Source organism: Episyrphus balteatus, chromosome 2 (genome assembly GCF_945859705.1).
Source record: "Episyrphus balteatus chromosome 2, idEpiBalt1.1, whole genome shotgun sequence".
Lineage (NCBI taxonomy): Eukaryota > Metazoa > Arthropoda > Insecta > Diptera > Syrphidae > Episyrphus > Episyrphus balteatus.
Window position 1 is genome coordinate 27,668,122 of NC_079135.1, and position 25,868 is coordinate 27,693,989.

General features: G+C 29.9%; 1 protein-coding gene across 6 annotated transcripts in view; it reads left to right on the plus strand.

The window, feature by feature from the left end:
• Positions 1-825: 825 nt before the first annotated feature.
• LOC129911049 (E3 ubiquitin-protein ligase Nedd-4) overlaps positions 826-25,868 on the plus strand; it is a 43,869-nt gene continuing 18,826 nt past the window's right edge. For 5 of the 6 annotated variants that reach the window (XM_055988683.1, XM_055988685.1, XM_055988687.1 and 2 more), the window contains exon 1: positions 826-1,203. In XM_055988683.1, the coding sequence (XP_055844658.1) occupies positions 949-1,203 (255 nt within the window). In that variant the 5' untranslated portion in view covers positions 826-948. Of the gene's footprint in view, positions 1,204-10,751; positions 11,118-11,384; positions 11,613-25,868 lie in introns of those variants that run through there. The other variant, XM_055988686.1, reaches the window with a different exon arrangement.

The following is a 25,868-nucleotide window of genomic DNA, read 5'->3' on the forward strand; positions in this document are numbered from 1 at the left end:
TTCTACTCACGAGTAAACTACCACCTCCAATGGAACAGGGCTAATTTCACCACCAAAGAGCTTTCACTACTACTATTTTTTTTCTACCCAATCGGCAACACCTAACCCAATATCATCATCATCTGTCACTTGACTTGAAGAAAATATGAAGACTTGTAAAAAGAGCTTTTCATTCCAGTCATCTCTGTCTCTGCATCTCTCGTTTTCGTTTAAAATAAATTGTGTGTTTTTTTTGCTGCCGTGTTTCGATAGAAATTCATTAGAAATTTTTAATATATTTCACTACACAAAAGTGAGATAAATTTCATCAATCAAATTTTATGCAATTCAATCCAATCTCAATGTGTTATTATTTAATAAAGTTTATTTATTAGTTTTAATCGAGGTCAAAAATACTTGTATGATATAGTAAAAATAATAAATCAAAGATGTAATCACAATTTAAATAAATATCCCACGTATCTTAAAAAATTCTTGATACACATACGATAGCGATAGATAATACAATAAAAATACACAACCCAGCCAGTCGTTGTTATTTGCCCTTTTGTCACCTTTTTCTCGGCTTCCGTCGTCGTCGTTCTTCTGTGTGCTGTTGGTGTCTCGTGCTGCAAATTTTTTTTTTAAATATTGTCGAAGTGGCATCAATTTTATACATATTTTTATAATTTATAATAATTTGTTAATTTTATTGTATTACTTTAATAAAAGATAGTTTAAAAGGTGTTGCCCTCAAGTTTCTCATTTTTCTCCCTTTTTTTCCGGTGTTAGTTTTCCATTACAAAAAAAATTGTCTTTGTCTAGCCGAGTGCGTTTGATAATACAATAAATTTATATTTTTTTTTAATAACATCTCCTCCATAACATCGCACAACGAAAAAAACAAAAAAAAAAAAAGTTCCGCTTGGCTGCGCAGTAAAATAAAATCTCACAGACAGACACACAAAAATGAGTAGCTCAAGCAGTTCAGCTTCACCTACGACAACAACAACAACGACTACACCAGCTAATGGCAGTGCCAGTAGTAGCAATAGAAACAGTAGAAGTGGTGGCCCTTCAACCAATAATGCATCGGGTTTGGTTGGAACTGCACCAAGGCCACCACCGCGACGCAGAGCTGCCTCTGTCTTCCAACACAATACGAGACGTCCTTCTGGCGAATATGGGAATGGACATGTGCCCAGAAGGTCATTGGCAATTGCGGTAAGAGAGAGAAAGAAGTTGATTCTTGTTATAGTATTATTTCTAATGAATGGAATTTATTGTTTTGTTTTTAATATTCACTGGACTTTAAGATTCTTTAGGATGACAATCAAGAAGACAAGTAATTTCTTTATTCTTCTTGGGTTTTTTTTTTGTTCTCTCTGACTGAACCTTTTTTGCCTTGCTACGGGGCCGTAGCCAGAAAGCGGGTCATTGAGGGACAAAGCCCTAACTTAAATTTAAAATGCTTTACCTTAATCAAATTATTTCAAAATTATTTTTCAAAAAACCAATGAAAAATGGAACCTCCTAGAAACCTGTTGTAACAGCTGAAAACTATGGCCGAATTTACGACAAAACAAGATCCAATAAGATCTTACTTCTTAATAAACCTTCCTTAAGATCCATTATAGCCGTTTAAACGGGACATAACCTACTTGGCTACCATAAAAAGAAGATGGGGCTTAGTACCGATAAATAATAATCTATGTAGATTGTAAAGACTGCGGAAATGAGGACAAGCAGGAAAACACTGCTCACTTCCTCTGTCACTGTCCAGCACTCTGCCACACTAGAAAACAATTTTTAGGGAACTATCCGAACTCTCAGGCTGAACTTTGTCAAGTCCTCCAAGTGACCAACCATACGATTCATAGGTTTACACTTTTTTCATAAAGTTACAATAGTGTTCACCGAGAATTTTTCTAGATCAGAACAGGACAGCACAGAGGTGTGTTCTTTTTCTAACAAAAGTTAACGATAGTTAACAATAGCCCTGTTCCATTGGAGGTGGTAGTTTACTCGTGAGTAGAAAGATAGTACAACAACTACACATTCCTATCTCCTCGAGTAGAAGATCATGTGTTAATTCTAGTACTAGATCTACTCAATGAGTAAACTACCACCTCCAATGGAACGGGGCTAATAGTTAACTATTGTTAGAAAAAGAACGCACCTCAGAGCTGCTATGGTTGTTATGTCAAAAAATATTGTTGATGTGTCATTGTTAGAAATTGTTGGGTTTTTTACAAATCATTTAGGAACGATTTATTGTTACATATTGTTAAACTGTCAAACCACCAAAAAAAAAAAAATAAATATAATTAAAAATTGTTTTTAGTTATAAAAACCGCGAACACCCGAGAAATATTCGCACAATTAAATCAAAACAAAAACAAAAAAATGACAGCTTTGAATTTGACACTTCTCACGAATATGTTCTAACTTGATCTGACTTAAAAGCAAGAACAGATAATCCTGTTCTAAACTGTTCTAGATTTGTCAATGAACAGCAAACTTTACCAGTTCAGCACAGAAAAAAACTCAAGAAACAGCAAAAGGCTGTACTTTTTTGCCTAGTCCAGCACAGCGTCAGTGAACACAACTAATACTTTAGGATATCACAAGGGATCTACATTGATCTATGTGTTACGGCAACAAAATCAACTGTCAGCCCATATAACCTAACCTACCTTAAATATGTCCTATCTTTAAAAATACACTTCTTATAAAAATGCTTTAAAAACTCCCTGCCTTAAAAATTCACTACCTTCAAAAATGTCCTACCCTACAAAAAATGCTCAACTTCAAAATTGCCCTGCTTATGAAAATGTCAGATTTCCAAAAAAGCTCTAGCTTTAAAAATGCCTTTCTTATAAAGATGCCCTATTTTCAAAATTGCTCTAGCTTCAAAAAAATGCAAAATGCCTTAGTTATGAAAATATCCTACCTTCAAAAATGATATAGCCTTTTAAATGACCATACCTTCAAAAATGCCCTACTTATAAAATATTGGGCTTTAAGAAATTATGAAAATTTCAGGCCTTCAAATATGTACATAGGTCTTACTTATAAAAATGTCCTAATTATAAGTATGCCGAAATATTTCTTCTTCACTATATTCGGCCCTAGAGAGGTATCCGTCGGAGCAGAAAATTCTCCGATTTCATCCGAATTTTGCTTCGACGTCCGCTTCCGGTAGGTAAAAACTCTCCGATTCGTATAAAATCGGACAAATTTCCGCTCCGACGGATACCTCGCTACGACCGACTATAACAAGCCAAACAACTGAGGATAATCTCGGACAATAAGAAATACATTGGAAAGATTTAAACAGTTTTTTTTTAAAGAAACAAAGAAACCGGTACATTAAAGCATAACCTCAAAAACACTCAAGAAAATGTTTTATGTTGCACTTTTAACGGTAATATTTTAGAAAAGAAAAAAGTAAATATTTTTAACTTCGGATTCGATTTTGAAGTTCGAGTTTGTGTACCTATATTTGAAGATTTCTATTGGATTTTATATTTTTTTAATTTTATATGTATATAAAAAACTTGAGTTTGAGTTTTCAGTTCAATAAATAATAAAGTTTAAGATTTGAAATTAAAAAAAAAAAAAAGTACATTTCAAGTAAGATTTTCAAAAATACTGTTTTAACAACATTTTATCATCATTTCATCGTTTTTAGTAGATGTCATTTTGAATTATAATTATTTTAAAAGACAACGAGGTACTTTTTATAAAAAGCGGTTGAGAATTGTCTAAGAAAAAAAAAATTTAAACGATTTCATAATAACATTTCTCGCCTGAAATCAAATTCTTTTGGTCTATCTAATTTACGATTGAGATGGTGATGAAGTCACAGCGAAACTGTCATAAACCTTGTTTTCTGGTTATCAAGGACCTCAGAGAATGTCAATGGAACATGAGAGATTGGCAAGACATGTATTTTTGGTTTTTCAAAACAAAAAAAAAAAGGAATCAATAGATCTCATTGAAGTCCTTCGAATGTTTCATAAATTGAACAATCGAAAAATTCAATTTAAGGAATATTGATAATATTTGATCACTACACTTATAAACTTTATTTTTCACTTTGTAATTTTTAATTTATTTGGAGTTTAGAGAAAGAATAAAATATTTAAACCTGAATACATTAATGTACTTTACCATTTTGACCCTTTCCGTCATTAGATCAATAAAAAAATAAAAAGTTTACCAATGCCCTTTTAAGACCATTCCCCTACCTTAAATTCAACTCTGGTTACGGGCCTGCCTTGCTATCAGATTAAGACCCATACCAAGATACCGAGAAAAATCCAGATTTGACATGAGTCATCAGACCGAATAGAAGAAAAAGGCAACAGTTTTCTTGTCATTTTCTATCTTTTCATCATCGTCAACCCCCCTAACTCATAAAAAAAACGGAGAGATATATTTTCCTAGACTCTTTTGTAAAACCCTGTGTCTCTTTTTTTTGTATGTATTTCAATTTCTAAGGTCATTCATTGCTACGGGGTTATTCTTTATTATAATCATTCTATTTAATTTAATTGAATTAAAAATTTTCAAAGTGAAATATGAAATTCTTTCATATTTTCGATGCATCGCAGAGAAAGAAAAGTTATAAACGATATCAGTTATTGTATAGCAAGCTGGTGTAAGATTGTATATAAATGGCTTTTTAAACCAGACACACATTTTTTTGTGTGTGCTTATTAAATAATTTAACAAAAGAATTCTTTTGGAGTAGGTTTAGTGTATGTGCACTTGGCCTTAAGTAAATATAAAGTTGAATTGTTACTAGAATATAATCGCTAGAGTAGCTATCTACAATCGTACAATAAGTTGTGTCTCTTCTATAACGGTCTTATTAATGTGAATTAATGCAGCATCAGCAAACGCCGCCAACGCCAATGACAAAAACAACTGCAAACCAAAAAAAATAAAAAAAAAAATGAACGAATAACAAAAATGAGTAACAATAACAAGATCAGAAGTAGTAGTTATCAGTTTAGTAGATGATAAGCTTCTGTTTTAAATAACTCGTGTTCTCGATATGTCAATATGTCATAGGATATGTATGTACATATGTTTGTATATTTGGATGCATGAAGCATGACATAATAGATAAATGCGACTAAATAATTTGTTACAGAAACGAATATAGTAAAAAAGTAACTAATAAACAAGAGTATGTTTTTAAGTTTACTTAGTTCAGGTAATTTTAAGTATTGATAAAGGCACTTATTGCTAGTGTCGTTATATTTTTGATGCGATAAAAGTCTATCGAATCGATAAATATTTATTTTGGTATTGTGTATCTCTTTTGACAAAGATGTATGCTCTTGAAAATTTTGAACTTGATTTGGGTCGATAGCAAAATTGTAAACGAAAAATAATTATCGATAAAATAAAACATATCGTTCCCAATTGGGAATAGAGATTAACAAAACCAAAATTCATTTTCAATGATCGATCATCGACAAAAGTCGTCAATCGATAGACAAACGTAACTCGCAATAAGGGCCAAAGACTACCTACCTATGTACCTTGAATACCCTTTACGGAGTTTTATATACAAAAATGCGTTGCACAGTTTGGCATCAATAAGCCTTAACCTTTCACTCCAGATCGATGAAGTAGCTTGACAATATTGGCATTTAGGGGCATTTCGTCTTACCAATTGAAAATATCAAACAGTTAAAGATGATGTACCCAAGGCAAAAACTGATCTAATGGACTTTTATCTAGATCTAAAAATAGTTTGAGAGACTTTAGGCCCTCCCTGAGTTTCCCCAGGGCCCATTTCAGGGTACCTTTTTGCCCTCTAAAAAAAACTAATAACTTATTACCTTTTCTATACAAAACTCTTTAATTCCAAAATGGTAGCATGTTTAAGCGGCCCATAGACACCACACGTGGGCTAGATTGGGCACCAATTTTCCGTGTCAGACACTCAGCGAGTAAAATCAAAAGATTTTTATTTTTTTGTGCCGGTTCTCAATCGGTGTGATGTCTATCGGGATGCGCGCAAACAATTACATACTAAATACTATGTTGTTAAGTCGGAAGTTATTTCAACAAAATGTCAATTCGTGATTGCGAATTCTGCTGATTTGTTGTCTTTGAGATCTCTTGTGCCACCCCGTTTTCAGTACACCGGTGTGCACACAAGTGTGGTGTCCATGGGCCGCTTTAGGTTATCCTTTTGATATTCCCCCACACTTGGAGGCCGTGGGTTATACCAATGCATTGGGTTATACCAATGTAAAAATGCATTAGGTTGGTCCAATTTTGTTTTGGATTTTACATTTTTTATGTTTTCCACTTAAATAAATTTTGTTTACATGATTGTCGGACACTTGTGTGGTTACTATAATTTAAATAAAATAACGATATCATCAAATAACAATAGTGTAACAAAATCTGAAAATTCAAAGCTGATAAGTGTTCTCTTCCTATTAATTTAGAGAGCTTAACTTTCAGCAAATGTTGGTAAAGAATTGTTTAGCAAAATAATATATGAGGATTTAATGAATTATAATGGTTTATTTGTTTGCCTTCTAACCAGTTTACATATGAAAGTTGGAGGTTTCATACATCTGTTTATTTCGGAATTGATGTATGCATGTATGATTTTTGATCTTCCCTATGAACTATGATATTTGCACCATTTAAAATCCTAATTGGATGTAACAAAAAGCTTAACTTTCTTAATTTTCGAAGAAGGCATTATAGAAACCAATCGTGCTTTATTAATCAGACTATCACTTCTGAATCCATAGAGATATTAATCATTGGTAGTCGCAACTAAACCTTTATCAGATTTCGGTACAAATGTTTAATGTATAACAAATGATTCCCCTTTCATATTTAAATACACACATCATTTCCACTTTATCACTTTATTAAAAAACAAAATTCTTTCTTCACTAATGGGTTATAAATACCTCCTTTCGCATATCATTAGAACCAGTCATCATGCCTTTCTACATGAGAATCAAAATCAAATATGAATCAAATTGATTAACAAAGCGTTAAAGAGATTCCCCATATGTCAATGGTTCCTCTAATCGTCACCACTTAATAAAATGTGATAATAATTAACGTATTCAATACAGTTTTTGACATGCGATGTTATGCCAGCTTTAACCAGATACAAAAAAAAAAAAAACACAAAAATAAAAAAAAAAATGAGAGACATATTTTCTCTCATCATAACTCTACCAACCCCAAGGGAGCTCTGTCTACGTTTTCTTATCTTATCGAGTTCAAAACAGAACAACAACAAAAAATATTTATTTTAATAAAAAAAAAATTATTATTCTTCAAATATTTTCGTCTTTTGTGAGATTATGTTTATTGCCTTTTTGCTTTATTTTACTGGTTTTCAGTTAATGAAATAAAAAATAAACCCAGTATGTGCTCGTGCTCTCAATCTTATAATTGTCTTTATCAAGATATCTCTGTTGATTTTTGATTTTTTTCATCAACGTCAGGGTCGGAGCGGTTTAATTGGAAACACAAATAGGCGATTTTTTTGGGGGGAAGGTCACTTGAATTTTTTTTTTATAAACCAAATCATGTAAAGTCTTTTTTGTTACAAATTTGTTTAAACAAAAACAGTCAAAAGTTTCAACTTGTTTAGAAACTTACAAGTATCTTGTTAAGCCTTAGGCATATTAACGGGTTTCTGAAAAGAAAAACTTTAATTCCATTGTATTTTTTTCTCTTTACCAAATGAAAGAAATTAATTAATTTTGCAATAATAACAAAATCATATTTATCTTTTTGTGGGTGGGTGATTTGTACTGGCAGGTATCTCTACAAATCTTGAAATTGTTTATTTTTTTTTAAATGTTGATACGATGTAATTTATAAATACACACCACTCGAGTTCATTGAGTTGAATTGTCAATTGATTTAATGATTCATTCAAGTGGACCACTTGCATTTTGATTCTAAATTAAATCGATGAAGTGGGATGAATGGGAGAAAAAAAAAAAAAAAAAACAAAGATATAAAATACAAATGACGTGCAAAACGTTCAATAAAATCGAAAGTGCCTATTTGTTTTCTTTCAGAAATGAAAAGTGGTGCATTAAAAATAGAATGTGTACTTGAAAGTTCGTTTAGGTTATTTGAAAATTTAGTATTTGTTATTTTAGGGATTTATTCGTACATGACCTTGTTTCTTTTAGTTAAGTGGGAACTGCAAAATCTAATATTATATGCATATTTTGATTTGAAGATAACTATTGATATTGGCGAACTTTTTGTTAATTCTATAAGTTTTTGGTACTGAAAAAAAAAAAAAACTGAAACATTTTGGGAATCTGGAAAAAATAAAACCGTAGAAAGTCTTTTCAATATGTTTTGTATTAAAACATTTCAAAAACACTATAGGTTACACTACATTATATTAGTTTAGATTTATTATTTCTTATTGCATATTTTACGGCAATATTATTCACTAGTTTAAAAATACATCTGGATGTAAAGAAATTTAAATGTCAAAAATAAATCCAAATCCATAATATTCAAAACTTAAATCCAATTTTTTAAATTCAATCTCGTTAAAGCCAAATAAATTTAAACTGCTCCGTGGAGGTCTGTTAATCGTTGTAAAAAAAGTCTTGAGTAGAAAGAAAAACTTCAATTTTAATTTTTTTTTCTTTACAAATTTGCTATGAATAATTAGGTAGATATGACATCACAAAATTGTTAAAATATACTAGTTTTAAGATATATAATAAGTGTTTAACGTTAGTCCTTAACGCATTAAATAAATAAATAAATTGTTTGATTTTTTTTTTTATTCGGCCATATTTTTTTTCTTTAAAATTTCTAAAACAGACGGAAACAACGTTTTGCTTTTTATATTAAGCGTTTTTTTTTTCAAAGCTATGTTGGTAAAGGAAGGAAATGTTTCGATTCACGTGAATCGAATAGTAGAATATGGGTGATTATCTATAATTGGGAACTTTATTTTCACCAACGGAAATGATGAATTAAAAACACGTTACATTTTTATACTCATTACGGTTAATTTCATATACAGGGTGTCCCAAAAGTAATGGATCAAACGAAATATGCTGATAGGCCAACTTTAGGGCTTGTTCATCCCAAATCCTTATGTTTTTCATTTTAATGCAGTTTTTGTGAAATTTCGAAAAATCCGGACTTTGTAACAGTATTTTGCCTCCTCCGCTCATAATTGATTTTTATTTTTTACAAATCTGTCACTTAAACATTGCCTTATAATAAGAAATGATTAATTCATCAAAATATTTTTTATTTCATACTATTTCGTTTTAACTTTCACAAAATTTCACAAAAACTGCATTAAATTGAAAACCGTAAGGATTTGGGATGAACATTGAACAAGTTACGAAATTCTGAGAGCCCTAAAGTTGGTCTATCAGCATATTTCGTTTGATCCATTACTTTTGGGAAACCCTGTATACGGACTTCAGGTATATTGGTTGTTGGTTTACAAAATGATTGTTGACATTTTTTTTCTTGGTAAAAAAAAAAACATGATTTTGGATACGAAAACATTAAAACATGATTTAAGTTCTGAAAACATGAAAAATCATGCTAAATCTTGATTTCTGGAAGCCTTGGATACTCAGAAGAAGATGGGAAATTTCCGACGTCATACTAGTTTTCCTACAAGCTACTTCGGACTCTTTTCCCTAGGTATGCGTGAAAAGTCGGACGCTTTTTGTATTTCACATTTATTCACGGATACAAAAGAAATAACAAGAACATGAAATAAACATAATGGGTTTTGGGGGGCAAAACTTACGAAAGTTTTCGATCTCCTTCTGGGTATCTCTGACCTGTATTTTTCTGATCTTTTCTTTTTTATATTAAATCATTTTTTTTCTAAAGACTCAGTGACTTTTTTTTAAACTTTGATTTTATCAGTCGAAAAATAATTTTATTTAAGAATGGTATTTTTGTTTTGAAAAAGTTTTGAATAATTTTTATTTACATATAAAAAAGTAAAAAACGTCTCCAATTTTTATTTTTAAATTTCTAGCTACCTATACAAGAAATCTAATGGCATACGTTGGCAAAAGGTTCATAATTCGTAAATCCATTTTTTGCCAATAATTAGATATTTGGAAATTAATCAAGAACACAGCAAAAAGGCACAAATGGAATCTGTATTAAATTAAGTGGATCTCTGCATGATTAGTTGCGAAGAAGGATGTAGCTCCGTGACACCAGAACTACGACTTCAAAATTTTTTAACCAAACTTGTCTAATTCGTTTGCCCACCTTTAGTTCATGTTTGTCCACCAATAATGTTCGTTTGTCCACCCTTCTAAAAAATTTTAGAGCAAATTCTTTTTTTTTTTATGAAACTAATTTATGAAACTAATTGTAAACCTCGAATTCTATAATCATTATCAAATATTATTCTTCCACCCTCCATTTAGAAAAAATTCAAAAAACAAATTTGGTACTGAAAATTCCCAACAAAAGTTACGTATACACCACAGTGTATGTACCGAAAATTTCAAAGTTCCCTGAAATCTCCAAAACTCGAGGTGGACAAACGATTGCAAATGGTTTTATAAGTCGATTTCAAAATTGAATTTGTATTTGAAGGGTGGATAAACAAAAATTTTGGGTTGACAATTTTGAATGGATTTTTGGTGGATTTTTGGGGTCAAACGAATTAGACTAGTTTGGTTCAAAAATTTTGAGGTCGCAGTTCTGACTTCACGGGGTAAGTGATTCAACATGAGATTCTCGTCTGCTATTTTTGTCTCGCTATTTAACAAACCAACGATAGTGACACATCACTAGTAACCCAAAAATTTTAATTCACCATCCCCACACTTGGAACTTGGATGTTCCCCACAATTATAGCTTTCAGCTGAATTCCAAAAGCTCTCACAATGCTAAAAAAACATAACACAAAAAGCTTTGGCTCCAAGTTGCACTCGAAAGTTAAAGATATTTGCTTTTTTTGCTTGTTCGTTCGATGAAAATATTTTTACTTTTTCACAGTCGCACTTAAAATCGGTGGGGAACGAATCAAACTGTGTTGTGCTGCGCTGCTGTGTCATTTCGAAGGGTCTCTGCTTCTTGCTAGCTTAAAGAAGAACGAAGTACATGATAGTTTTTTTTTTCTTTTTGTCTTTTCGTTTGTTTTTTTAACTTACATCGTCTATAAGTGCAACGTTGCGGTATACGACCGTGGTGAAAATTAATTACAATTACAAAAAAAAATCTATTTATTCAACACAAATTCCTTGAGAAAAAAAAAATCATATTGTAAAGTGCATTTTTAATGAAATTAAATTAAAAATCTTTATACAAAAAAAAAAAAAAGAATTTCATTTTGGGTTTTTTTCTTTTTTTTTTACTCTTCAAAGGTGAAAATCATATAAAAAAAACCGTGAGAAAGAAAACCTTTTTGTAAATTTCCCTGTGTTTAAGTGCAAAGTGCGTGAATTGTTGGGAAATTTAATTTAATTGTGAGTTTTCACTTCGAAATTCAATTTCGATAGTAAGAACTCTCTGCTTGCTGTTGATTGGGAAGAAAAAAATAAAAAATGGCCGAGGGAAGTACGGACGAACAAATCCATGGATATTTGGAATATGTAAGTCACCTTGCTTGCCTCTCTCCCAGGAGGAGAGTCATGGTCACTCTTTTATTTTTTGGTTCTTTTTTCTTAATCACGAGTAAATGTTAAAATTTATTACTCATTATTTTTTTTTTGCATAAGAATTTTTCTTTCCATCGATTTCGTTTTTATATCGGCCTTCTTTATGAGAGTGGGGTAAAGAGAGGAGGGAAATGAAAATATTTCTGTGTTTGTCTCTCACTGTCATCGTCTTTGTATGGCTAATTGTCTCTTTCATGCCGGTGGTGTGTCGGCTGTGCGGCCGATGGCGATGGAGCAGCAAAGTAATGTGTGTATGGTGAAATTGGGGGGAGGTAAGAGATGTGTCAGATGTGTGCCAGTCCAGAGTGTGTTGCAATCATGGGCGCTAATTGTGTTGCTATTGTTGTCTTTCTTTGCCCAGTTTTATTAGGTTGGAAGATGTTTGGCATATTTTCATGTTTGCTCTGTTTGTTTCTGCCTAACCAAACCACCCATTAATTGTCAATGATGATGATGATGATGGTATTTGTGGTGTGGTGAATTTTGATGGTCATCAAAAAAGCTCGACCATGAAGAAGAACTGCAGAGCAAAAAGCATATACCAAAAAAAAATGCTGTTGATCCGCTCGACTAAAATGCATTTGACGTCTCGTTTCAAACTTTGTATAGGTACCTAATAAATTTCCAATTGAGAGTGTGTAACGAAAAGGAAAATGACAAAAAAAAAAGAGATGGGAATTTGTTTATTTGCATTGTTTGTAACAAGACTGTTATTCACAGACACATATGGTGTACTCTTTTTTTTGCTGTTCTTGTTTTATTTTCGGAAGATTTGTATTTTTGTCGGGTAGATTTTTTACGACAATTTTACGTTTTTGTTTACGTTTTTTTTTTTTGCGTGTAATTTGTACATTTGTATGCAAAAGCAAAAAAAAATGTTATGTTTTTTTTGTTTTATTTTAATTAAAGAAATAAGAAAAAGCAATGAAATCGATTCAAATGGTAATGTTCGATTTATTTGTCGTTTCATTTTTTTTTTTTGCAAACCATTAAAATGAAATGGAACTATGTATTAACATGAATAGGCTTAAAAGTTGTGTTTTCTTGAGTTAAATTAGAAATTAAAGTCAAAAGTTCAAGTCACCTTCTGCGTCATATGATTCATGATGTTACCTATTAAACACAATTTTAGTTTTTTTTTTATTGCGTATACGCCCTGTTGAACTTTTTTTTTGCTTTTTATCTTATCACATAGTTATTTGTTGATTATGTGCACAAGTATTATTGATAAAAAAGAATTAATCTTCTTAAAAAGAATAAATAATACATTTTTTCGTTTAAATACTTTCCTAAATCTATTTTGAGATAAGAAATCTATTAAACTTCAAGTGCACTAAAGTTCAGACGAACCTATTCGATTAGTTGTTGTGATATGTGATTATCTCTGAATTCTAAAGAAATAGATGGGGAAATGTATTTTTATTAATAAAGAATGTATTAAAATTATTACCAATAAGTTGTGCACCTTTTTAAAATATAATTACGATTTACCTTTATTTCTTATGAAATTTTCTTTTTTAAATGTGGAAAAATAACCGGCAAGTTTATGGGATTTTGTCTGGGGGATTCCTAGAAGAGTTGTAAATTGCAATAGTACCTAAATTAACTTATTATGATGAAATAAAAAGTATATTACGTTTGAATAAACATGTGACGTTTTAATATGTATTTCTGTTTCACAAAGAAAAGTAAAGGTTTTGCTTTTCATGAAAAAACCCTTGCCCTATTTCTTCTACAATTTGGTATTTTATGTTCCTAGAAGTTGTACAGCACAGCTTAGTTTTTGTTTTTTCTGCTTCTACTATTGGGCTATTGGCAAGTGAGTGAAAAGTGTCAGATAAGAGAAAATTTCTTTGAATAGAATAAAAAATATTAGAAAATCAGGTTAAAAATAGAGTTATAATTTGAGTTCTCAGAAGTTTTTATTTATAATAACAAAAAAAAAAAAAAAAAAATATGGGAATATTAATGAAAAATCATTTCAAACAATGATTTTTGAATTAATTACTGATAAAAATACAACTGTTATGGCCATAAACATTTAACAGGCTTTTAAAATTTTAAATAACGTTTTTTGTATAGAACAAACGTCATTTTAGAGTGTAAAAGTCTGATAAATATTTAAAAGAGCTTTATGAGACTGGCCATTAATCTTGAGCTTAAATTTTCAATAATTTGCTTACTTTCCAAATATTTTGGTTTAAAAATATCATTCTATGGAAATATCATTCATGAACCTTGAAAATTAAATCCTCGAAAAAACCTCCGGAAAAGAGAATGTACTGTCACTTGCTCATTGGACTTATTAAAATTATTCTCCCTGAATAAAAATAATTTCTAATTTCCTATCAAATTGATCTTTTAAAGTCAAAATAGGATCGATTTTTTCAGAAGCCATTCAAATATTCGCCGGGATCCTTCAAAGATCCTTCTTGTGTTCCTTTGTATACAACATTTTTATCTATGACCTACCTTCCTCACTCGGAATTTATCTTATACTCAGGCTACACACAGTGGTTTTTACCTCTAAAGACAGACCTCACAATGCTTTAAATTCAATTATAAGTCACGTTGGAAGACTTACTTTCGTCGACTACTTTAATTACTGGGTTATATGTATCTATCAACTATCAAAAAATCGATCTAGTAATTTGATTTAGAAACGCTTTTTCTTTTGACCACCATCTAGCAATCAGAAAAAGTAGGCATCTGAAGTTCGACATTAATAGCATTCTGATTTTTCTAAAAAAAAAACAAAAAAAAAAAAACATAAAATATCTAGGTATATGTATATCTAAACTAAAATGAAATAAATATATGAAAGATAGGTACGTTTTAATATTTTGTATAAACAAGCGAAAATAATGTGCATAAGTAGGTACCTACGGATGACACACAGACAAAATTTTTGCCTCGATGAATATCTTTCTTGGCTTAAACCAAATTGTCTAGTTTTTGAGAGGTTTAATCTATCCAATCTGCCCACAATATGTATGTATTTTCAAGTGCATTTGCTTCTCAGAAAAGAAATTAAACCATTCTGAACTCTAAATTTTCGTATCGTGGAAGAACAATCAATTATGTGGTAAATTTTTTTTATTTCGTTTCTAAGCGAAAAATATTTTATCAAAAATGATTTACCAAATTTTTCTTTTGAGAAATGTAAGAACATTTTTATGTACATATACATACAATACAATAAAGCTCCGACGATTTTAAGTTCAAATGGCATTTATTTCTTTTTGTTGTCAAAATCATTTAAATCGTTGTTTAAGTCAATATTTAAACAATTTTTTTTTATATTTTTACATTTGTATGTACTAATTTCTTGAAAAATCAAATTAATATGTGTATATTATCCAATTTATTTGTTCATAAAAACCTTTTACATAAGAGCTTTTTTTGCAATATTCAGTTTCTTATTTACAATACCTTCGCGCTAATGGAACGATTTTTTTTTGTTTTAAATGAAGTTTTTGAATGTGAATTTTGAATTTTTTTGAAGTGAAAAATTCTTTAGTATCGTAGGTGATTTGAAACATGATGAAACGAAAAAGCGACAGGAAATATCAATTGATTATAACTTTTTTGTTTTAATAGATAGATGAATGAAATTTATACTGTAGATAGGTAATTAAATAAACTATAAATTAACTCAATTAATTTCATATTCAAAATCCTGAGATAGAGCACATATTAAACTTTAATACGCACGCTGCTAATATTACCTTTCATTTGATATATCACACATAAGGGTACGTGCTCTACTTAAAAAATACCTCAAAACACCTGTGGAGATCTATTGCCGATGACTAGCCACCGATCGATGTGGGAAGTACCGTTATCTCAGTTTGAAATTTCGACATGGTTGGCTTTAGAAAATTCTTACTTTTTTTGCAGGCATGGTAGAAATATGCTTGAAGCGTCATATAAAAGGTGAAATAATAAGCTTTCAGATGATATCAAATATTATAGGTTGTCATTAAAAAAATAATGGATTTAAAGGTGATGGAATAAAATAAAGATATATTTTTTCGATTTTTTTTTTTTGCAAGAAAAATGATTTTTTAAGGTTTCACTTCTACCACGTGTGAATTGCAAACATGATTTTTTTTAATTGAGGTAGGTACCTAATTGATGAAAATGCTTTCCATACACGGTTTAAAATTCTGCCATAGTTTTTAAGAAAATCTTTGAAATTCATCTTTTTCAATACAACGATTTTATTAAGAAATAAAAGCAATCAATGTAATCAGCTATAAATCTTTTAATATTATGATTTGTTCTTAAAAAATTGCAAATCTTGTCACTTGCCTCGGAGTCACAAATATAAATTGCACTTTCAAGCTTAACACATCATTCTGCTGCCTGGTTTTGGCAAGGAGATATTTTTAAAGTACAATATATTACCTATATATTGTCCACTGATTTTTTGTTTTGTTTTCTTTTATACCAAGATGTTGACATAAATGGCAAAAATATTGGTTCTAGTCATTGATATTTATATACAGAACACACAAAATATCAAAACAAAATTTTCAGTCCACCCTAATGTCTATGAGATATGACCTTTAACTTTAGATGGTTGTTCATTAGTTTAGTTGTATTATTTAACTGAATTGTAAGCCTATAATTTTCAATAATTAAATCTTGGAAATTATATATTTTTCGCATTGAAATTCTTTCGACCTTTACTTCAAAAATAAAGTCCCGATGACTGATTAAAAATAAAACTATGTAGTTACCACCAATTGTTAAAAAAAAAAAAATTCTAATAATAATTCAAGAAATCATTCTAAAGGGTGGTGGGTATAGTAATTTAGTTTAATCTCTGCTATAATAGACTCCATCGTTTAAATTATTATCCAGAGGGTTTTTAATTAATCATAAAAATAGAAACTAAAATCGATTTCTTCAAAAACCTTGGAACAATTCTAACTAACCTCCTACATTTTTGACATACATTTGCATTTTCTATCTTAATAATAACAAAAAAAAAACACAAGTATGTACCACGAACAATGCTTTCCCTAAATTAGAAATAATTTTTAGTCTCTAGGCAATTATAAGGATTATATTTTCATGCGCGGATATGGTTGTGACTCTAATTAAATTATGAGTATGTATATATTCATATAGAATAGTTAGAAAATGTAGAATTTAAAAAAAAAGAAAAACATGAGCTTAACGCAATTTGTTTTGTCAAATGAATTAGAGGCGCCGAAGCAGAAACTATTTTTAACAACAAGTAATTATAGTCGCGCCTTTTATCATACATTGTTGTGAGTATTACGGTCTTGATCTTCACACACGACAAAATATTGAATAATTTTAAGTTTGACGCCCTTTGGTTTTTTTTTTTTTAATTTTATTTTATTCATTTTAATAATAATTTCGTATTGAAAATAAAAAAAACAAAACAAATGCACTTCTATAACGCATTGTATTTAAACCATGTGGTTTAAAAAGTGAAGGTGAGAAGCCATAAATTGATATACAATTATTGCGTAAAAGTTTAGATAAACAAAGTGAAACTTTTTGTTGCAAATGATTGAAATGTATCGGAAAATGGTTAAAGCAACAAGTTGACATACCTATTTTTATTAAAACTGTCACTTGTTTTCATTTAAGTAGTTAAAACGATTTTTTGTATTTCCAAAATCAACACCTAACATTAAATGGATTAAATATTGATAGCTTCGAGGAATTAAATGATAAAATATAAAAGTTACAGTAAGTGTTTAAAATTTTCAAATCGATTTCATTCATATCCGGCATATTTTCTAATCACGGATATAGTTACACGCCTAATTTGATTACAAAAATATAATTCACATGCACACAAAAATAAAATGCACGACTGGGTCGCACGAACTTGCTCTTAGAGTTAAAGTTGCTTAAATTTTTAAGACTTTTTATATAGAAATTTGGAAAAAAAAAATAAAATTCGTTTTTTAAAAAAAATAAAATAAAATTGCCCTCCAAAACAAGTATGCAGTTTTGATTGATATATTAACATGCATTTTAAGAAAAAAAAATTTCAAAATCGTTAGAGCCGTTTTTAAAAAAACTAATTTTTTATAAATAATTTTTTGGAAAAAAAGTTTCAAAATAAAATTGGTATGCCATTTTGTAGAAATCACTAATCAACATCTAAAAACAAAATTTCAAAAAAATTTCGAAAATTTGATTTTTCAAATAATTATTTTTTTGGAAATTTTATTTTTGCTTTATATTTAAATTATATAAATGCTTCTTCACAAAAAGTTTCGTTGAAATCGAATAAGCAGTTTCGGAGATAATCGGATTTGAAAAAAACCGTTCTATGGCAGGTACCGTTAATAATGATTTTCAAAAAAAAATTTTTCATTGAAAGATAGACCTTAACTTAAAACTAACATTTGAATTTTTTAAACAAAATCGTTAGAGCCGTTTTCGAGATATTTCAATTTTACTTAAATTGGTATATGACAAGTACCGTTATTTTTGGTCCAAAAAAATTAATTCCAAAAACCCCTCTGGAGAGTCGCCAAATAACGCTACATACCAAGTTTGACATTAATAGGTCCATCCGTTTAGGCTGTAGCTCCTTATACAGACTGACAGACTAACAGACAGACGGACTTCCGGGACCCACTTTTTTGGCATTGTCTACCATCGTAATGTCATGGAAAAATGTTATCTCAACTTTTTTTTTGTACGAATGGATAACTTGATATATAGTACCTATATCGCAAGTAAAAAAAGGAAAGCTTTTTGTATGACGGTCTTGAGCTTCAGACAAAACAAAATATTGTATAATTTAATACTTTATAATGTTTGATTTATTTTTTCATTTAAATATAAAAAACGCATGTAATCCGTCTGATAGTTATGTATAAGTACAATTTCGTATTGTCTTTAGTTATTGGGTTTTAAATTAGGTATAATAATAATTTGTAAAAAAAATAGTCAAATTTAATGTATGAATGGTGGCGCCACAGCCAGCGTTTAAAATCGAAACTTGTGAAGCCATACGTAAAGTACTTAAAAATATAAAACAAAAACAACCGCATTAACAATGGCTAAGCAAAACTACGCTTTTTGACATAAATCGTAAGCATAGGATATAAATAGAAAAGGTATTATTTTTCTACAATTAAGCGTCTTTTTATATACTTTGTATATTTGAAATTGGTTTGTTGCATATATAATCTTTAAAAGAACATCATAAATATTTTAGTCGAATACAGCCTTTAATGTGGTCTATGATGATTGAGGTGTTGACTAGATAAGGACAAATTCAAGACGGGCGATTATTTTGAAGAGATATCAATTGCTTACGAAGAAGTTTGCATTGGAAAAGCAATTGTATAGTGGAGCTGTTGGTTTAAATTAGGCAGAGAGTCAATTGAAGATGATTTTCTCTCCGGAAAAATTATGGCTTCAAGTTTTTGAGATATGAAACGGACTTTGCTAATCGAGTTTGAAGAATAGGCTAACAATGTATCCAAAGTGGACAAAAAAACATCTACTTTTGCAATAGAGCTGTGTCAATCGTGATTGATTCGGTCTTTTTGACCCATTCACCGAAAATTCTGAGTGATTGCAATTACTATAAACCAAATCAATCAATCCTTATATCAATCTCGTTCATAAAATAAGAAAGTACGAAGTAGAAAAGTACGTTTCGTTCATCCAAATCGTTTATAATCAAAAACCACGAAGTGGAAAAGAACGTTTCGTTCATCCAAATCGTTTACAATCAAAAACCACGAAGTTGAAAAGAACGTTTTGTTCATCCAAATCGTTCACAATCAAAAATCATCTAAAAAATCTCTCAGAACTCGGATTTCGTTCATTTCATTCATTCTCAATCATCATTTCCATTCCATGCATACAACTGATACAAGTTTATATAAGCAGGTTCAGTGTTTGCATTGAATCGGATTCGATTGGGAATTTCTATCGAATATCTGACCTTGACTTCTTTTTATTTTTGATTTAATTATTTCGACGTTTTGAACTTGGCGGAGACATAATGCCTTACTAATAATCAAATTTACCATTAAAATTTTCCAAAAATATTTTAGATTTTTAAAAAACTCTCATAGAAAATATAAACGAAAAATTGTTTTATATGGTTGCATTGAAATGTTAATATTTCAGGTTATACGCGATTTCTTGTTTCTTCTCTCATTTGTCAGAACGAAATGAGTGAAAAAGAAATGGTTTCGATTAAATGAACGAAAGAACGATTGATAGATAAGACCGAATCTTTGGTGAAATCAATCTTTGAACGATTCGATCTTTTGAAATGAACGATTTGCCCAGCTCTATTTTGCAAGACAAACCTTCAGTTCTCAAGAGCTCCCTTGACGACTGCCTTACGTAAATGTGAGCTCGGTGTATTGAATTACCTACCTTTAAACTCAGATTTGGCTCTTTGATTACACTGGTCAACAAATTGTTTGCCATAAGAACCAAAATATACTTTTCCAAAGGTTTTTGGTGTGCTGAACTTGAACTCGAAGTCAAAAAGTTATGATTGGCATCCGTTTTTGAAATATTTACTGTGCTAAAACCCAAAAAAATGTTATTTAAGCTGTTTCCGTAGTTTTATTTATGTGGGGTAATTCATTATAAATAAATTTGTAATGGTACTTATAAGAACTGGTTTTATTCTTCGGAGGCGAATGAAATTTTTATGACTTCAGATTCGAGTTCAACAACCTGAAACCTATAGAAAAGTATATTTTGGTTCTTGTGAAAAAAAAGTTCAATTTTGTTGACCAAATTTTATTTGAAGAGTTTGAAAAAAAAAAAAATGCATAAAGTTTAAGAGAAAATAAATTGTAAAAGAAAATGAAAACATGTTAAATTTCCACCCCCTTCCCTGCGATTCCGCGAACTTTTTGACCTCTCCTCGTATGTAAGTGTAGATGTCATCAATTTTTTACTTAATACTTGGTTAAAAAAGGGTTTATTTAAAGTACTCGAGAAAAGAAAAGTTTACCTTAACTTTTATGATTTTTAAGTTAAAAAAAAAGTTTCACATACGCCACAGTGACCCTCTAAAATTAACCATAAATAATAATACAAAAATACAAGTTAACTTTGCTGTCATAAAAATTATAATAATTGAATCATTTATTTGCAAAACATGATAAGTCCATGATTTAAAATTTTTCAGGAGAAGAAAAAAACGTTCTATTTTCTTTTGATATGCGTACAAAAATTTATAAAAAATATATTCTGTAGAACTCTTGTCTAGCTACAAAATACCGTTTCGTTTTTAATTTTTGGAGCGATAGCTCAAAAGATAAAAAATAAAAACGCTTTTGGACTTATCATACTTTGAAAATAAACGGATGTGAAATTAGTTTTTAAATGGATATGCAATTTTGCTTTTAGCCCCAGTCTATCAAACAATTGTATTTGAGAATAAAATACAATGTCCGGACTGCTAATTTAACTTTAAAGTAGCTTTAAACTTAAGATTTTCAGCCATTAATCTAATATACCATTTACATAAAAAGAAGCTGTTGTTTATTTTCAAAAGATGATAAGTCCGGGACTTATTCTGTTTTTGATGCTAAAAAAATATTTCGCGTAGCTGTAAAATCGGATATAGATGGAGTAGATAGTTGATATTTTAAAGACAGACGTGGTTATCCCTGGAGTACAAATTTAGTCAAAAAAACGAATTTTGAAAAAAAGTGGACTTATCATGTTTTGCAAATAAATGATTCAATTGTTCAGATGGTTTTATTATTCAGTCAGTGATTAAATTAGAGGAAACTTAGTATGTCACTGTGATGATGTTAAATGATTTTTTTGATTTTGATTTCTTTTTTTAATTTTGAGGACTTTTGAATTTTTCTGTAAAATTTTTTTTTTAATATCTAACTCCAAAACAGATGGTGAACAAAGATGGTTTTAGGTATCTACAAAGAACTCGAGGGGGACAAATCATTGCAATCATTGCTCTAAAAAATTTCGATAGGGTCAACAAAGGAAAACTTTGGATATACAAAGGGTGGGCAAACGAATTACACTAGTTTGGTTCAAAAATTTTTAAGGTAGCAAAAAATTCGGGTAGTTTGAACTTTTACCTCGAATAACTTTTGAACCAATAGGTTTAGCAAGAAATCGTTTGAGACCTTTTGTAATGCAAACATTTTTTTTTGTATGATGGTTTGATTGGCGAATTACAGAAGTCATAAAAAAATAACTCAATTTTTTCCTATGTAATTTGTATTGAAAATCGAAAAATTCAAAATTGCTATCTTTAAATATTTTTATTAAGGCCGCAATTTAAAACGTTATAGGAATACATTTACGAGTTTTCAATTTTTTTTTTTTTTAATAGGTAAATAACACTGGTCAACAAAATTAAACTTTTTTTTGTTACAGAAATCAATGTACCTAATCTTTTGTATAGGTTTTTAATGTGCTGATGAGCTCGAATCAGAGGTCAGAAAAATTCTATCACATCACGTTTTTGAGATAATCCCGTTAGAAAATCGAAAATGCCACTTTTTACCAGTTTTCGATGTTATTTCTTAGCGTTTTGTTATTCGTTATAAATAAATTTAAAACGGTTTCTAAAAGAACTAAATTTTCTCTTTCTAAATCCGTTGAACTATTTTAAATATCTCTTTTCTTCTTTGAGAAATCTTAAGTTGAAATCAACGTGTTTGGTGTATCTCATGTTTATTTGCTTTCAATAGCAAATCTCGAAAAGTTCTTTGCCAATTGCTTTAAAATTTTGACACAACGTTTCATTTCTGTAAGTTCTTATATTGTTTTTAACAAGAAAAAAGTTATATTTTTCTCACTAATAATTATTTGGTATAACTATCTGACACGGTCACGCTTTGATGTATCTCACCGCGATTTTTTTTTTTTTTTCTGAAACACTCTAGTTTTTTAAATAAATATCATAGGGTTGCCACAACCTTAAACTACATTTACCGTACAGGTTGATTTGTTGGTAAAATGTGTTGTTAAGTTTATAAGATGCAAGACAAAAATTGATAAGTGGATGTTTCTATTTGACAAACATGACTTCAATTTTAGAGTGTAACAACTTAAAATAGAAGATTCAATCATTATTTAAAATAAAATAAAACTTTTATTATGTTTGTTAACTTAAAACAAGGCTTCTCAAACATGCGTACACATACACGCTAAAATTTATTTACAAACCATTACATTCCGATCGTAGAGGTTTTAAGACATGAAAATAATTCAAAATATTTTACTCGAAATTCGTTCCAAATTGTAAATACAATAACTTTCAATGTAAAGTTTATTTAGTTGCTATAAATCGATCTGAAATAAAAAATGTATCTTATAGTGTTCATATTTTGATATGTTGAATCATTAATATCAAGCAAAAATCAAAAATAGATATTCTACATGAGCTTTAACACTAAGTTATTCCCCATCACAAGGCTCTCATATTTATATAGTGTTCACCAAAAAAAACCTTCGACACGCTAATGCAACTAGTGTCTGCTTACTTCTCTAATAATAATTCTATTATTTAATTTAATAAATATTATATGTATCTACAAGTGTATAAATATGAGATCTAAACAACAGAGTAAATAATAATAGTTGTTTAAGAAAAGAATAGCAACAAAAAATATCAACTCCAGTCAAAAAAGACAGAGGTAGAGCTTGAGTAATTTACACAATTAGAACCCATTAGCGAGTGTCATTGATAAGATGTTGTTAAAATTTACGATAGCAACGCTGCTATACAGCTACAACATACTCGCTGAAAAGAGTGTTATCAAAAGAAATTTCATATCTTTCATTAATATATATTGTTTGTTTGCATGAGTGTGTAGGTAAACTAAACACAAATCACGAGGGTTAACGTTAACGTGAATGACTAAGCTTTAACAAAAGTTAAAAACCTAACAAGTGACAAAGTTGTTTATTAAGAATCCATAAAAAAAAAATGCTAAAAGGAACTTATCAGGTTTTTAAACACGTCAACTTGATGCTTGAATATTTTAACTTAAATTAAAGTGTTCTAGGACGTGAAGAATATTTAAATACATAGTCTTGAGGTATACCTTACCTACTCCAGGAATAAATCGATGTAGTACCTATTTTTATATAGCTACACCTTCCTAGGTGAATGCTAAAGTTGCGGTATTTTTTTTATGATGGAAAGGATGAAAAGGAACCCTTGAAAAGATAACGAGCTGACATAAGAACGATGCAAGCGGAAGCAAGTGTATATAAATGTACATTTATGGAAATCAGGTCAGGTTGCGGTTGGTTTATCCTTTATTTTTGTGTTCAAAGGTGTATTAGCAGCCGAGATGTTTCTTTTGAAATTTGTTTTTTTTTTTTTTTTCATTTTCCATCCGACCTTCAAAGAGGGGAAATTGTGACTTTTTTTTTTTTTAGAGCTCTATATAATGTATTTCTGATTCAAGTCGAAACAGATATGATATAAAATGTTTTATTCATTTTAATAGTTTTATATAAAATTTATTTGAGTATATAAATTTAACATTGAATGATGTACTTATTTTTTCTTATTAAAAGTTAGTTAGAAGTTGATTCACACGTTTTCCTATGAATGTATTTAATATTCAAGAGCATTGATGTCTAGGGCGCCCTTAATTTACATTAAAAAGCTAATAATAGTTATTATTAGATAAGTTCATCTTGTATTGGCCTTAGAAATAAAATGCAAAACTGGGTGAAGTTGATTCGATTTTTTTTTCAAGTTTTTAAACTTGAAATGATACAGTGCGGATGGCGAATGCAGAAAGGCTTTGTACTCATGGAGGAAGAGACTATTAATAAGTACCACAGAACTTGCCGCATTCTGGCACAATTGGGTGGTAAGGTGTATTTTTTACTTAATCGATCAAAAAGAGGCTCAATTAGGGCTCTTCCAGGTTTTGTTTAGGGGATACTTTCTCTTGATTTGGGATCAAAGACCCACTATCGGTGAGGCCAGAACTATGACCTCAAAAATTTTTAACTAAACTCGTGTAACTCGTTTGTCCACATGTTGTCCATATTTGTCCACCCAAAATTTTCGTTTGTCCACCCTTTAAAAAACTTTTAGAGCAAATTCTTTTTTTTTTAGAGGAAGTCTGAAAAATGTAAAATCGTCTAAAACGCTAAAATTTTAAGATACACGTATAAACTGCTATCGGTTGTCCACCACTAGTTCTGTATACATACCAAATATTATCGTTTTTTCCACCCTCCGTTAAAGGGATCTTCAAAAAACAAATTTTGCACTGAAATATTAGAATTGCCCTTAAATGCGCAAAAATAATTTTTTTTCAAAAACTAAAAATGCTGTCGTTTGTCCACCTCGATTTCTTTACGTATACTAAAAATCATCGTTTGTTCAGGAACTATTAAAAACAAGGATTATTTTATAGCAACTCTCATACAAGATATCATTTTTACTTGCGGTATATTAGGTACTATATCTAAAAAAAAAGTTGAGATGACAATCAAAGATGACATTACGATGATAGAGAATGCGAAAAATTTGGGTCTTGAAACTCCGTCTGTCTGTCAGGATGTCTGTCGGTCTGTATAAGGAAACTACAGCCTAAACGGCTGAGCCGATCAACTACAAACTTGGTATGTAGCAGTTTTTGGATCTCATGCAGAGGGATTTTTGGAATGAATTTTTTTAGACCACAAACAAGCGTATCTGTCATATAGCAATTTTGTAAAAGTTAAATTTTCTTAAAAACGGCTCCTACGATTTTGATCAAAAAATTCATGTATTAGTTTTTAGACAAGGTCTATCTTTTGATGAAAAAAGTTTTTTTTTCAAAAATTGTTATAAACGGTACCTCCCATAGAACGGTTTTTTTTTTTTTAATTTCTGACTATCTTCCAAATTATTGGTTCAATTTAAACGATTTTTATGCAAAAACATTTATATTGCCCAAATATATGTATGTTAATCAAAAATACAATTTCGAAACAAATAATTTTTGGATTTTTAAAAAAACTTTGAAAATTTGTTTTTGAAAAAACGATTTTTCGAAAACGAGACAATGAATTTTTTTGAAATTTTACTTTCAGATGTTGAATATTAATTGCCAGAAAATGGCATACCATCTTTTTTTTCAAAAAATTATTTAAAAAAATTAGTTTTTTAAAAAATGACTAACGATTTTGAAAATGCGGTGCAACAAGTCGTTC